The 12,679-nt window shown below is 41.0% G+C and overlaps 3 protein-coding genes across 3 annotated transcripts; 2 read left to right on the top strand and 1 right to left on the bottom strand.

Moving 5' to 3' along the window:
• Positions 1-1,776: 1,776 nt before the first annotated feature.
• LOC140778726 (cytochrome P450 724B1-like) lies at positions 1,777-5,129 on the top strand. The gene is made up of 7 exons (XM_073123570.1): positions 1,777-2,000; positions 2,155-2,482; positions 2,787-2,939; positions 3,026-3,268; positions 3,390-3,555; positions 4,294-4,400; positions 4,896-5,129. Exons 1-7 carry the CDS (start codon positions 1,777-1,779, stop codon positions 5,127-5,129), a joined length of 1,455 nt encoding a protein of 484 aa, XP_072979671.1.
• An 832-nt stretch (positions 5,130-5,961) lies between these two features.
• On the bottom strand, positions 5,962-8,352 carry LOC140777844 (probable leucine-rich repeat receptor-like protein kinase At1g68400). The gene is made up of 2 exons (XM_073122231.1): positions 7,164-8,352; positions 5,962-6,924 (listed from the first exon to the last, which is right to left on the bottom strand). The coding sequence occupies exons 1-2, from the start codon at positions 8,350-8,352 to the stop codon at positions 6,317-6,319; spliced, it is 1,797 nt and encodes a 598-aa protein (XP_072978332.1). The 3' UTR covers positions 5,962-6,316.
• A 143-nt stretch (positions 8,353-8,495) lies between these two features.
• On the top strand, positions 8,496-12,550 carry LOC140777845 (phospholipase A1-II 5). The gene is made up of 3 exons (XM_073122232.1): positions 8,496-8,637; positions 9,698-9,786; positions 10,736-12,550. Exon 3 carries the CDS (start codon positions 11,083-11,085, stop codon positions 12,442-12,444), a length of 1,362 nt encoding a protein of 453 aa, XP_072978333.1. The 5' UTR covers positions 8,496-8,637; positions 9,698-9,786; positions 10,736-11,082; the 3' UTR covers positions 12,445-12,550.
• Positions 12,551-12,679: the final 129 nt, after the last annotated feature.

Raw genomic sequence — 12,679 nt, 5'->3', positions numbered from 1 at the left:
TAGGAAAATAATCTCGCACTCTTTATATAAAATAATTATGTACTTGATAAAGAGGAATTGTGGAGTTATAAGCCCGACTAAAATAATGATACACGGGAGAATATAAAGAGGAACTACGAGGTAATGCGAGGTTATAAGTTTATACTCTATGTAAAATAATTATGCATTAGAGAAAATAAAGAGACACTATAGAGTAATGTGGGGTTATAAGTCCGCACTTTATATAAAATAACTATGCATTAGAAGAAATAAATGGGCATTGTGGGTTAACACAGTATTATAAGTTCGCACTACAGTGTAATAAGGGGTTATAAGCTCACACTATAGTGTAATACCAGCAATCTATATAAAATAATTATACACTAGAAAAAATAAATATGCATTGTAAGTTAATATAGGGTTATAAGCTCGTGATGTGGTATAAATAAAATTATAAGCTTGCACCATGATATAATACGAGGTTATAAGCCCGCACTGCAGAAAAAGTGTGCGGGCGTAATATTTTTTATTATTATTTTTGCAGAATTTACTAGTTTGAAAAAAATAAAATCTAAACTGTATGTGAGATAACTAGTATTTAGAAGAAGAGATAGATAAGAGAGAACTTAAACTAAATATGAGATGATCGATATTTAATAGAAGAGATAGTGGAGATAGAAAATCTCAACAATAGTTGAGGTGATGTGTAATTAAATATTATCTAATTTAATATCTAAATAATAATTATAGGCTATCATCAAATTTATATTTTTAAAATTGTATGGAATAAAATGATAGAGAATGACAAATTAGTATACTAGAATAAGTTAATATATTATCTAATTACCATATAGAATAAAAAGTCTTATTCTAAAATAAATTTATTTTTATTCCACAAGCTAATGGGCTAAAGATTTCCGCATCTTATTTTGACAGACCGGGTTGGTCCGTTTGGGCTAGAACTTCTTTTAAAGACAATTATAATGTCTGAAAAAGAAAGTGTGAGAGTACATCAGAGATATTTCTCAACAATTCTACTTTCCTTGATAACTACGGGCTATCAAAAGAAATTAACATTTCTAAGAACTACATACATATTCCACATCACCTAGATGTATATATACTATGAATTCATATAGATATGCTGATATCTTCTTTCAGCATATCAATATAGGATATGATAACATTTTAGGGAAGCTGCAGCACTGCTCTTATCCAAAGTACATTCTTTCCGAAACCTTATCTTCCCAATGAATACGTATTAACCAAGCTTTTGTCGCTATAAAGATAGTATAGGTAAGAGTACCATGTAGTAGTGAGCACTACTATATTTTAAAAAGTTGACCTTTCCTTTTGGTTTAAAAATTAAAAAAAAAAAATTGACGGATTATTTTTTAACAAATTATAATCCCTCCTTTCTTCTTGGAGAATCACACATACTTCAATAGTCCATGAGACCACCTGTGGGCTGCTGTCGTTTTATTTATTCAAGTGTTTTTTATTTAATTTTCATGAAATTTAGTTTATAGACTTTAAGGAAATTTAGTTTATAGAGTTAATTTGTTCTAGGTAGACCATTTGGGCACCCACATGCTCCCCAACATTTCCACTTGCTCACATGAAAGCCCGGAAAAATTAAGTAATCTTCTTAGCTTTATCCACTTGATATCCTAAAATATACACTCCTTTGGTGATATGTCCACCTCCTTCCCTCCCTCCCATATAATGTTCAATAGTACTCCTCCCTCCCCCCACTACCCTCATATCCATATCCAGATACATACATATATGCCCACCATGTCTCTCCTCCTCCTACACTCTTTCATTCTTGTACTTCTCGTCGGTCTCTTCTTCTTCCTCCTCTTCTTCGCATCCTTTCAGTATATCTATGGACATAACAAAAATTCTAAGCTTCCACCGGGATCTTTCGCTGGGTGGCCGCTCATAGGCGACACGCTATCTTTCATTAGCCCTCACATCTCATCGTCCAAGGGAAGATTTCTGGATATTAATATCAAGCGGTACGCGTCTCAATCGTCCATACCATTGATGAGTACTGTTATAGAACCATGATTTTTATTTTTTATATATTCTAACGTCAATGTTATATATATATATATATATATATATATATATATATATATATATATATTCTTCTTTTTGTTCTATGTGAAGATATGGCAAGATATTCCGCGCTCATCTCTTCGGTTATCCGACTGTGGTGTCGTGCGACGCGGAGTTTAATTCGTTCGTCCTTCAGAATGAGGATAGACTATTCGTGGCAGGCTATCCGAAGAACATCCCCGGAGTTCTCGGCGATCTCACGTTGCTCGTCGTGACTGGAGACACCCACAAGCACATCCGAGGGGTAGCGCTTAACCTCTTCGCCGCCATGAGGACTCGGAGCAGTTCATTCATCTCGGATATCGAATGCAATGCTCTTCGGGTTATGGATTCATGGAAGAACCAGGAGAAGCTAGTGTTTTGTGCCGAGATTCGTAAGGTTAAATTTTTTAATGTTCTCATTTAAAATTAATAGAGTATGATATGAGAGATAAAGAAAGATCCAGTCTATTTAGATGTAGGAATCTCGTAACCTGACAGTACACTAAACGAGTATTTTATATATATATATATATATATATATATATATATATATATATATATATATAGTGCATTTATTCTTATCTGAACTAATATTCTAGCAAATCTTAATTGGAGGGATATGTATGCGTTTTTTTCTCTCTTCTTTTTATGATTAGTTGGAATAATTCTTGGGTTTTTTCTTTTTTGAATATTTTTTGCAGTTTACTTTCAGTGTGATAGTAAAGCAAATATTGAGCTTAATGCCAGAAGATTCTGAGAGCACACAAATCCTCCAAAACTTCAACACCTTTATGAGAGGATTGGTTTCAGTTCCTATCAACCTCCCAGGGACACCATATGCTAAAGCAATACAAGTAATATATATATATATATATACTAACTCTTGTTTTGTAACATATGGACTATATAATATAAGAATTTTGCGATATTTTCTGCGCAGGCTAACTATCGGATAAAGGAAACTGTGCGAAAAATTATACGGCGGCGAGAGAAGGAAGATGGCAAGGCGGAGGAGAGGATGGATTTCCTTGCCATTTTGCTACACCAAAATGAGCTCTCAGAGGAAGAGATACTGAGTTTGGTTCTTGATCTACTTCTTGGTGGATACGAGACAACTGCGATGCTGATCGCCATCATCGTTAAATTTCTTGGGAGTGACCATAAGATGTTAGCTGAACTAAGGGTAAGGTCGCTCTAGTGCATGGGTTTTTTCTTTTTAATTTTTTGAGAAGATTTATATATATATATATATACATATAGCCCGTAAGTCATTGATATCATGGCTTCCAATGTATATCTGGTAGGAAGAGCATCTCTCAGTGAAGCAAAACAAAGTTGGAAAAGAGAGCTTGTCGTTGGAGGATTACAAGAAGATGGAGTTTACTCAGTGCCTCATCAATGAAGCACTTCGCTTGGGGAATGTGGTGAAGTTTGTTCATCGTAAGACTATCAAACCTATTCAATATAAAGGTATATCCTGTAACCATTAATTTCTCATTAAATTGTTCTACTAATAGGAACTAATTTTGAGGAGATTAAAGCATACATTCATCTGAGATTTGGCTTTCCTAAGATTTAATAGTACGAATCACCTTGGTATCATTATTTTAATCCGTGCGTGCGTGCGTAGCCACGTGCAAATTAATCAACTCATCAACTGCAAGTTAAGTACAAGTTAAGTACATTCTGAGATGCATATGAATGCAAGAATGATGGTACTACTACACATGCAATAATGCTATAACCAAGCTAAATTATCTTTTTTTTAAAGAGCATGTAGACTAATTATAGGCTAATCATAGGAGTTACCACTCCTCGTTGTACAAGTTAGACATATATATATATATATATAGATGTAAATCCTTCTAAAAAAATGAATTATAAATAAACTAAACCACAAGTTATATGCGCAATCCAATGAATTTCTTTCACTAATTAGAAACTTGTTTTCACAAATACTCAATCTGGGGCCTCTTAATGGATATGCTCTTAATACTAAGTTGCAATGGTGGTCGTTATTCGAGGATGCGTTGAATTGTGTTAGATTCTTTTGACCATAACACTGGTAGCTTCTTCCAGCGTGCATGCATCTGACAGATCTCCTGCACTAATATATTGTACGGATGTGTATGCTATTCTGGCCATTATGACATGCTACGTTTGATTACTAACTCAGCCTTTTACGTTTGTTTGTTTATTTGTTAAAAGGTTACGAGATTCCTGTAGGCTGGAAGGTTCTCCCTGTATTTAGTGGTGTTCACTTGGATCCTTCTCTCCATCCAGATCCCTTCCATTTCAACCCATGGAGATGGGAGGTCTCTCTCTCTATCTCTCTCTCTCTCTCTCATGCAAATTCCTTTAATTTTGAAACTCTTTTCTTTAATCTTCCATTGAAAAGTTTCAGCATATTATCTTTGTCCTTTACTTAATCCATAATCATTAGGTGTACCTAAATTGTACCATAACATTCTCTATTTTGCCGGCTGTTGCATGTTAGCTAGGTTAAAGTTAACTTATGATGTTTTTAAAGCATTAAAAATAAAATACAGGAGCTTATGGGGTAAATGAAAATAAAAGTAATAAGCTAGATGTCGAGTGTTGTTCATAAAATATTCAATGATAGTCCTTTTTTTTCTTCTTTTTAGCAGGTGACCACCTAAATTTTATCCTTAATGTGAGAGACTCCTCTTTTTGATATCTTCACAAATTGATTCCTCCCTTGAGAAACTGTTTGCTAATACATCAAAAATAAGACATTAATTAATTTTGTGATTAAAGATTCTAATTATGTTGCTACCAATGTGATGCAGAAATATGACATTAGTGGCAACATGAGAGGTTTCATGCCATTTGGAGGAGGCAAGAGGATGTGCCCAGGCTCTGAGCTTGCAAGGTTGGAGACCAGTCTCTTCCTTCATCATCTTGTTCTCAAGTTCTCATGGACTCCACTAATGGATGAAGACTTGCCCATGTCCTTCCCCTACCTCGACTTCAAGAATGGCCTTCAGATTGCAATACAACCTCTACTCCAACTAAGGCCCTGATGAGATATGAGACTCCATTCAGCTAACTTGTGACAAAGACATAAACATATATATGAGGAGAAAGGATGATAACTTTATTCTTGCACTTTAAGATAAAAGATTATTAATCGTTGTCGCAATTATTTTAAAGAAAGAAAAAAAAGGGGGTTTGTTAATACCCCCCAACTTCTCTACTCATTTTGTTTCTGAGTTATTCAATATATATATTGAGTAGATAAAGATTGAACACTGTTGACATGAGAGGTTTTGTAGCCTTCCTTTTTGAGACAAGTTGATTGTATTGGACACAGTTTTGTTGGAGGGCAGGATTTCACATGGGCAGCAAACATACTGGGTGCATGCCAAAGAGCACATTGTGGTGCAATTTGGAAGTTATAATAGAGTACTTGGGTTGGGTCCACTAGGCATGGGATGCTTTGCCCAACTAACACCTCAAGTTTTATCACAAGTAATTAAGTAACTTAGAATGAGCTCTTTTTTCTTTGAGAGTAAGTGGCCAGACCATGTCATAATTAATTCAAAATTATCAGGGAGAATAAAAAGAGAGAAAAACTAGAAAGTCTTCTGAGGGGAGAGATTTAAAACCTAATGGAAACTTGATTTCTCTGTACATATATATATATATATATATAGAGAGAGAGAGAGAGAGAGAGAGAGAGAGAGAGAGAGAGAGAGAGAGAGAGTTGAGTTACATATCCATTAGTCTTAGAGATCTCTCTTTCTCACTCACATAGCTGCTCAAGAGTGTTACTAATCATATATACAGTCAAGTTGAAGTATATAGCACAGGATAATTCCAAACACTAGCATCCATGCATTTGCATTCCTAACTTGAATATTTGAGGCTATAAATTGAACAAGCCACCTTATCGTTACAGAGCAACCAAATCTAGCCAAACCTTAGCCAAAATCATAATTGGCATTATATACTTCCAACTTGCAGTCCATAAATGCCCAAACATTTTCCTTTTGGTCGGATCAACTTGACACAGACATGTTGGGTACGGTACGTACGGCCTGATCGGGGTTGAATGTAACGTTTGATCTCCTTTGTGGTAATTTACTACTGAGAGTCAAGATGGGGACTTGGGAAACTAATTTTGACAAGTTATAGATTGATTCTAAAGATTATGTAAATCTAGGAATATATAACCTAATCCACGACGAACCGGCTTTAGAATGTAATCTCAGCATCTCTTGATGGACTTAATCTCGCAAGCAGTGGCATCTTCAGATAAAGAGGAGGAGGACTCGAAAGACTCAGATCCTCCACTTCTACTTCCCCTTTCCCTGATATCATCAACCATCTTATGCACCACAGCCATTCTTGGCCTATCCTTAGGCTCATGAGCAACACAGAGCAAGGACACCTGCAACAAAGCCACCATCTCATCCTCTACCTCTTTACCACCGCCCAACATCTCCATGTCAAACACCTCCGACGTCCAGTCTTCTCTGACCCTCAGAGTCTGCACCCACTTGAGCAAATCTTCTTTGCCATCCTCCGAGGATTTCCCAGTCAGGATTTCTAGCAGGATGATTCCGAAGTTATAGACATCGTGCATTTGGTTGTCCTGTTTTGGGGAAGGAGGTGATAGGAGAGGGAGGAGGGAGAAGTCGGAGATGCGTGCGTTGCCATGGGCATCGATCAAGATGTTCGATGAGGCGAGGTGGTGGTGGGAGTAGTGCTTGGTTTTGGATGCGTTGTGGAGGTATGCGAGCCCTTTGGCTGCGTCCACTGCCAGCTTCAGCCTTGTGCTCCACTCCACTGGAATCCTTCCAGGTCCTCTGTTCCCTGTTCAACACAAGCCCACCATTAGCATCATGCAATTAAACCAACATTAGCATAACATCAATACGTAATTCTGCTTCTTTCTTTTCAAAAGGAAAAAAAAAAAGTTCAAATGGTCCAAGCTATATATATATATATATAATTCTGCTACATTAGCTTAGCAAGTGGACGTTGCTTAGTTGCCACGTGGCAAGACAATAGGAATGGCAAAAGAGCGTATCATTTGTAAGTTAATAACCAACCGTGTAGAAGATCGTGGAGGCTGCCGTTTGGTACGTAATCGTAAAGCAGCAGCAGCTCGTCCTGGCCGGAGTAATACCCTCTTAGGCTCACCACATTTGGATGCCTCCATTCCCCCATCTCCTTCAGCAATGCCGTCTCCATTACGCCTTCCTTTCTCCTCCTCTCCCGCTTAACCCTCTTCACCACCACCCACTCCTCCTCTCCTCCTCCTTCCATCATCACCCGGTATGTTGACCCCACCGCTCCTCTCCCCAGCATCTCCGCCGACCCCTTCATCAGCTCCTCCATCTCGAACTCCGCGCACCCTTTGAAGACCACCGCCTTCCCCTCTCCTGTCCTTCGGATCGGGTTCGTCTTCTTCTCCACTTCGAGTGTTCCCCCTTGTTTCTTTCTCCGAACGATCCGCCTCTTGAGGCACAGGACAGCCGCGATCGCCGCCGCAGCCGACGAGATCGATGCGGCTCCGGCGATCGCCGCCTTCGCGTACTTCCTTTTCGCCGTGCGATTTGGGCACGATCGGGCGATTGGACGGCCGCAGAGCCCCGGATTCGCGGCGAACGAAGACGGATCGAAGGAAGCGAAGCGCATCGGAACCTCGCCCTCTAGGCGATTCGAGGACACGTTGAGATCGATGAGGCCGGAGATCGCGGCAATAGAGATCGGGATGGCACCGGCGAGGAGGTTTCCCTCGAGTCGGAGTGTAAGGAGGTTCGGTAGGCGGATCCCGATATCCGGCGGAATCCCGCCAGAGAGGAGGTTCCCGGCGAGGTCGAGGCGTCTGAGATGGCGGAGGCGGAGTATTCCGGCGGGGAATCGGCCGGAGAGGCGGTTGTGGGAGAGATAGAGGAGCTTGATGTGAGGAGAGAGGTTAAGAGGGGCGACGGCGAAGGAATTGTTTTTTAGGCTTAGGACGGAGAGGCGGCGGAGCCCGGCGAGGGATCCGAAGCGTCCGGCGAGGCGCAGGCCCTCGAGGACGACGCGGGTCACGTGATCGTCGCGGCAGGTGACGCCGCGCCACGCGGTGGAGCAGGGATCGCTCTGTGGGGTCCACGTGGAGAGGGCATTGCCGGGGTCGGAGGCTGTGGACTTGAAGGAGAGGAGAATGGAGGCGGCGAGGTTAGGGCTGGGAGAGCAGAGAGAGGTGGTGGGGAATAGCACTACGAAGATGAGGAAGGCGAAGGGGGTCATCGATTGCTCAAGTTTACGGTGGTGAATAATAAGAAGGTTGGGTGGACAAACGGTAAGTGGAGGAAAAAAAAACTACGAAAATAGGAAGGTGGTGATGATAGTAACCGATTGGGAGGTTATTTATTATGGTAGAAGAGGGGCGTGAGGTGAGGATTTTGATTAATTGAGGGAGGAAGAAGAGGGTGAGAGGAGCGGGTCTGGGTGTGGGCGCGGGAATTTGTGCATGCGCAACAACAGCTTTGGCAAGGTACCCATATACATCAGAAACATTAGCCATTTATGGAGGTAGACTAACTCTTAGAAATTTTGAAATTGGCCTATTTAATATTATGTCATGTTTATATTTGTATTCGTCATTTTAACTCTTATTGGTCTGTTGAATTAGCAAGAGTGTTTTATTTCGAAAGCTGTATTTAGGGTAGGATATGCATAAGTATATATGATCGATTCTTCAATGATCTATGATATACTTAATTCCTATGCGATTCATCAAATTCTCTTTGATCCTGAATATTTCTCAATGGAAGCACGTAGTGATCATTTTCATTTACTGTTACTTTATATCCTTTTGATATTGTCACGTCCTTATTTACTTTCATGAAGACTATGCTATCGAATATTGGTACGCACGATGAGAAGGTGTGCAACACCTTAACACATTTGAGCAAGGTATCAAACAGAAGTTGGTTTTCAACCTAGATAAAACGTGTGGCTCTTGTATTCTATGAATCCTCCCCCCATCAAATTCCTTTTGGTACTGTTTTAGTGATTATTCTTGCCTTCTTATCTCTTTGTGACAGTATAGTTAACTGTTAGTAGGTGAACTTTTTGTGCATAGGATAAAGATTGATTCTCTTATCCCAGAACATTGATACCAAGATTGGCCCCCTGCAGCCATTGGAAAATATTTATGACATGTTGAGAACTAGATTCAATGGTCATCAATCATCTGATATGTTATTTCTTTTAATCTTGTTATTTTGCTTTATGATACTAACAATTTAGTGTGAAACTGTTTCTGTACTTTATACAGATATATGGCCAAAAATTAGTCTGGGTATGTTAGAATTTACGTGCAGCTTTTGTCGAGAATGATATATAGTGAACATGGATACCTAGCTCAATCCTGAAACTTACATTATTTTTATCTTGTACTACAGTAATCACCAGGATCTTTATTTATTTTCTTATGTGAAATGCAAAGTTATTTCTTGCTAAGTCTTAAGTTAAATTACACAGTAATCATTTGCGTCCATTGCAATGATTAAATTTAGAACTCCTCATTTTTAGATTTAATTACATATAAGATGTCTCTGACATGCTTTAAATTGATACTTGTTTGAAGCAATGTATGATCAATGAAGGTGAGGAGGCAGCCCTCATGCAGAGTGGCAGACAACCCATTTGGAGCTTGCAATCCACTCATCCTACCAGGTAGGAAGTTTTATAGTCACAGTGACTTTATATACATTGAGGTTGTCTGATTATTTCCTGCTAAGTCCTAGTTTCAACTTTGTAACATTTGAAAATTTTCTATTACTTTCATACAAGTGCTTTATCACTAGTATATTCAAAGAAAATTTAGCAACAGCATTTGGATCATTAACCTCTTTTAACTGGCCGTGGGGATGGTAACTTCACTTTGAAATATATAAGAATTGCTATTGGCTATCGAAACTGGGCGGGGAAACACCATTAGTTGATCAGACACTGCTGAATATGAGCAGAGACCATAAATGGGGGCAGTCAACATCTTTATTCCATACAATTGCTATGTAAAATGGAAGTCTAACATTATGCTTCATCTAAAGATTATAATCCATTCCCCAGCCGAAAGGTAAAAGGAACTACATAAACTGGATTTACAATGATTATTGAAGTAATTTGCATATAAACAGAGACTAGTGTTTAAGAAGGTAAAATTTATGGTTACTGTGCTTTCTTGATGAAGTTGGAAATATTTGTCAAATTATTATCCTCTTGTTTGATTTCTTCTTTTCTTCTGACATGAGGTGGTAAAGATATTGCATACTTATGACCTTTGGTTGTTCTTGACCTCATCTTTGCTGGACTTGAATGATAACATAGAAGTGAAATCATTTTAATGCTGATCAATGGACAGTCAGATTAATCCTATACAGCATCCTATCATGTTTTCATGTTGTAGTGTAAAACCGTCGATCCGTGGTAATATCGAGGAGAATTATTTACTGTTAATTTACAGCTAGTTTCATCTTTTATTAATACTGTTAATTGAGTTCAAGATAATGGGCATGAGACATAATTTTCCAAGTTGAATTGTGTTTCACTATGCATATTCCAAATAACTGGGGAAAAATGTTTTCACTACACTGACCTGGCTTTCTGGACTCTACTCTACAAGAGCCTTTCCAAAAGGATAAGGAGCGGGAGATGGGCGGTCATTGTCATCACAGACTATAGTGGAGAGTTACCAAGCGAGGTGGAATTAACCATCCTGTGCTGTTGATAAATTTAGCGTATCGAGAGGTGGAAAGGAGGTGGAGTAGTCATCGTCGTGAACGCAAGGAATTAAGAATAAATATCGTACTTGGTGCCACCAATCGTTCTACTCCATCTGTGGATCCCACTTCCTATCAAAAATGCCTACCAATCAATCTTTATCACATCCTGCAACAATCAAAGGTATCTCCTCTTGCTCTCTTCCTTACAATCTCTCAACGCAATTCAATCCCATATCCAAAATTAAACATGTCTAAGGGAGGAGGAGGAGGAGGAGGAGAAGAAGCAAAGAAGTCCAACCCTTCATGGACCGAGCTCCTCGGGTCGAGCCACTGGTCGGGCCTCCTCGACCCCCTCGATCTCTCCCTCCGCCGCCTCATCCTCCTCTGCGGCGACCTGTGTCAAGTCACCTACGACTCCTTCAACAGCGACCCGCATTCCAAGTACTGCGGCAGCTGCCGCTACTCCAAGTCCTCCCTCCTCCAAAGAGTCCTCTTCCCTGCCGCCGCCGACCTCTCCGTCGCCTCCTACCTCTACGCCACCTCTGAGGTCTCCTCCCTCCCCGCTGGCTTCCTCCTCTTCTCCTACTCCCGCGAAGGCTGGAGTAAGGAGTCCAACTGGGTCGGCTACGTCGCCGTCTCCACCGACGCTGCCGCCGCCGCTACCGGCCGCCGCGTTATCTACGTCGCGTGGCGCGGCACCATTCGCCCGCTCGAGTGGGTCGACGTCCTCCAACCCGAGCTCGTCAACATCGATTCCATCGTTTCCCCTAAAGACGGCGAGGGGGAGACGCCTAAGGTCATGAAGGGTTGGTACATTATGTACACCTCAAGCGATACCAAATCGCCTTTCTCCAAACTCAGCGCCCGAGATCACCTCCTTGGGGCGGTGAGAGAGCTCACGACGAGGTACAAAAACGAGAGCGTCAGCATCGTCTGCGTCGGCCACAGCCTCGGCGCCGCCCTCTCCATCCTTAGCGCGTTCGACATAGTCGAAAATATCGTCAACGACGAGCTCCCAGTCACCGCCGTCGTCTTCGGCAGCCCTCAAGTCGGTAACAAGGAATTCAAAAGGAGGTTGGCAAACCACCCCAACCTAAGGATCCTCCACGTCAAGAATAAGATCGACGTCATCCCGCAGTATCCGAGCGGGCTGCTTGGGTATGCCTTCGTCGGGGATGAGCTTGTCGTCGACACCCGGAAGTCGCCGTTTTTGAAGGATTCCAGGAACCTGGGAGACTATCATAACCTGCAAGGGATACTGCATGCAGTGGCCGGGTGGAATGGAGAGGAGGGAGAGTTCGAGCTCAAGGTGAAGAGGAGCGTGGCGTTGGTGAATAAGTCGTCGGAATTCTTGAAGGACGAGTGCTTGGTACCGGGGTCGTGGTGGGTTGAGAAGAACAAGGGCATGATGCTCGGGGAAGATGGCGATTGGCAACTCGCGCCTACTGCGGAGGAGGATATCCCCGTGCCGCCTTCCGGGATAACTTCAGCGGATAACGGAATAAGTGGTGGGAGTTCTGATAGCGGCAACGGGAAGCCGGTTGCTGGAAAGAAGAAATCGATAGGAAGGATTGTTTCGTTTGCTTATTGCTTCCGAAGAGCTAATTAGTGAATGTGGATGCCTTACTTATTTCATCGCACGTACTATATGGTACATGTTTGAGAATGTATGTATGTATGTATGCATGCATGTACGCAGTATGTGTCGTTTTTTCTTTTTGCCTGTACGAGTAAATTCACGCCTGTCATCGAGTACCACCACTAAATCCGAGAGAGAACAGACATCTTTGAGAAAAGAAAGACTACATTATCAGGATGCCTGCACATATAACATCCTTGTGAGG

Source organism: Typha angustifolia, chromosome 15, assembly GCF_048772165.1.
Source record: "Typha angustifolia cultivar Huaian chromosome 15, ASM4877216v1, whole genome shotgun sequence".
Classification (NCBI taxonomy): domain Eukaryota; kingdom Viridiplantae; phylum Streptophyta; class Magnoliopsida; order Poales; family Typhaceae; genus Typha; species Typha angustifolia.
Note: the sequence above shows the minus strand (reverse complement) of the source record. Positions and strands in the feature narration are given on the sequence as shown.

Bases quoted from the DNA above. Each gene is read 5' to 3' on its own strand.
- LOC140778726 (XM_073123570.1), top strand. From the start codon at position 1,777: ATGTCTCTCCTCCTCCTACACTCTTTCATTCTTGTACTTCTCGTCGGT. The intron at 3,269-3,389 runs GTAAGGTCGCTC...TATATCTGGTAG, and splicing joins AGATGTTAGCTGAACTAAGG to GAAGAGCATCTCTCAGTGAA. The intron at 4,401-4,895 runs GTCTCTCTCTCT...AATGTGATGCAG, and splicing joins TCAACCCATGGAGATGGGAG to AAATATGACATTAGTGGCAA.
- LOC140777845 (XM_073122232.1), top strand. From the start codon at position 11,083: ATGTCTAAGGGAGGAGGAGGAGGAGGAGGAGAAGAAGCAAAGAAGTCC.
- LOC140777844 (XM_073122231.1), bottom strand. From the start codon at position 8,352: ATGACCCCCTTCGCCTTCCTCATCTTCGTAGTGCTATTCCCCACCACC. The intron at 6,925-7,163 runs GTTGGTTATTAA...TGTGTTGAACAG, and splicing joins CCTCCACGATCTTCTACACG to GGAACAGAGGACCTGGAAGG.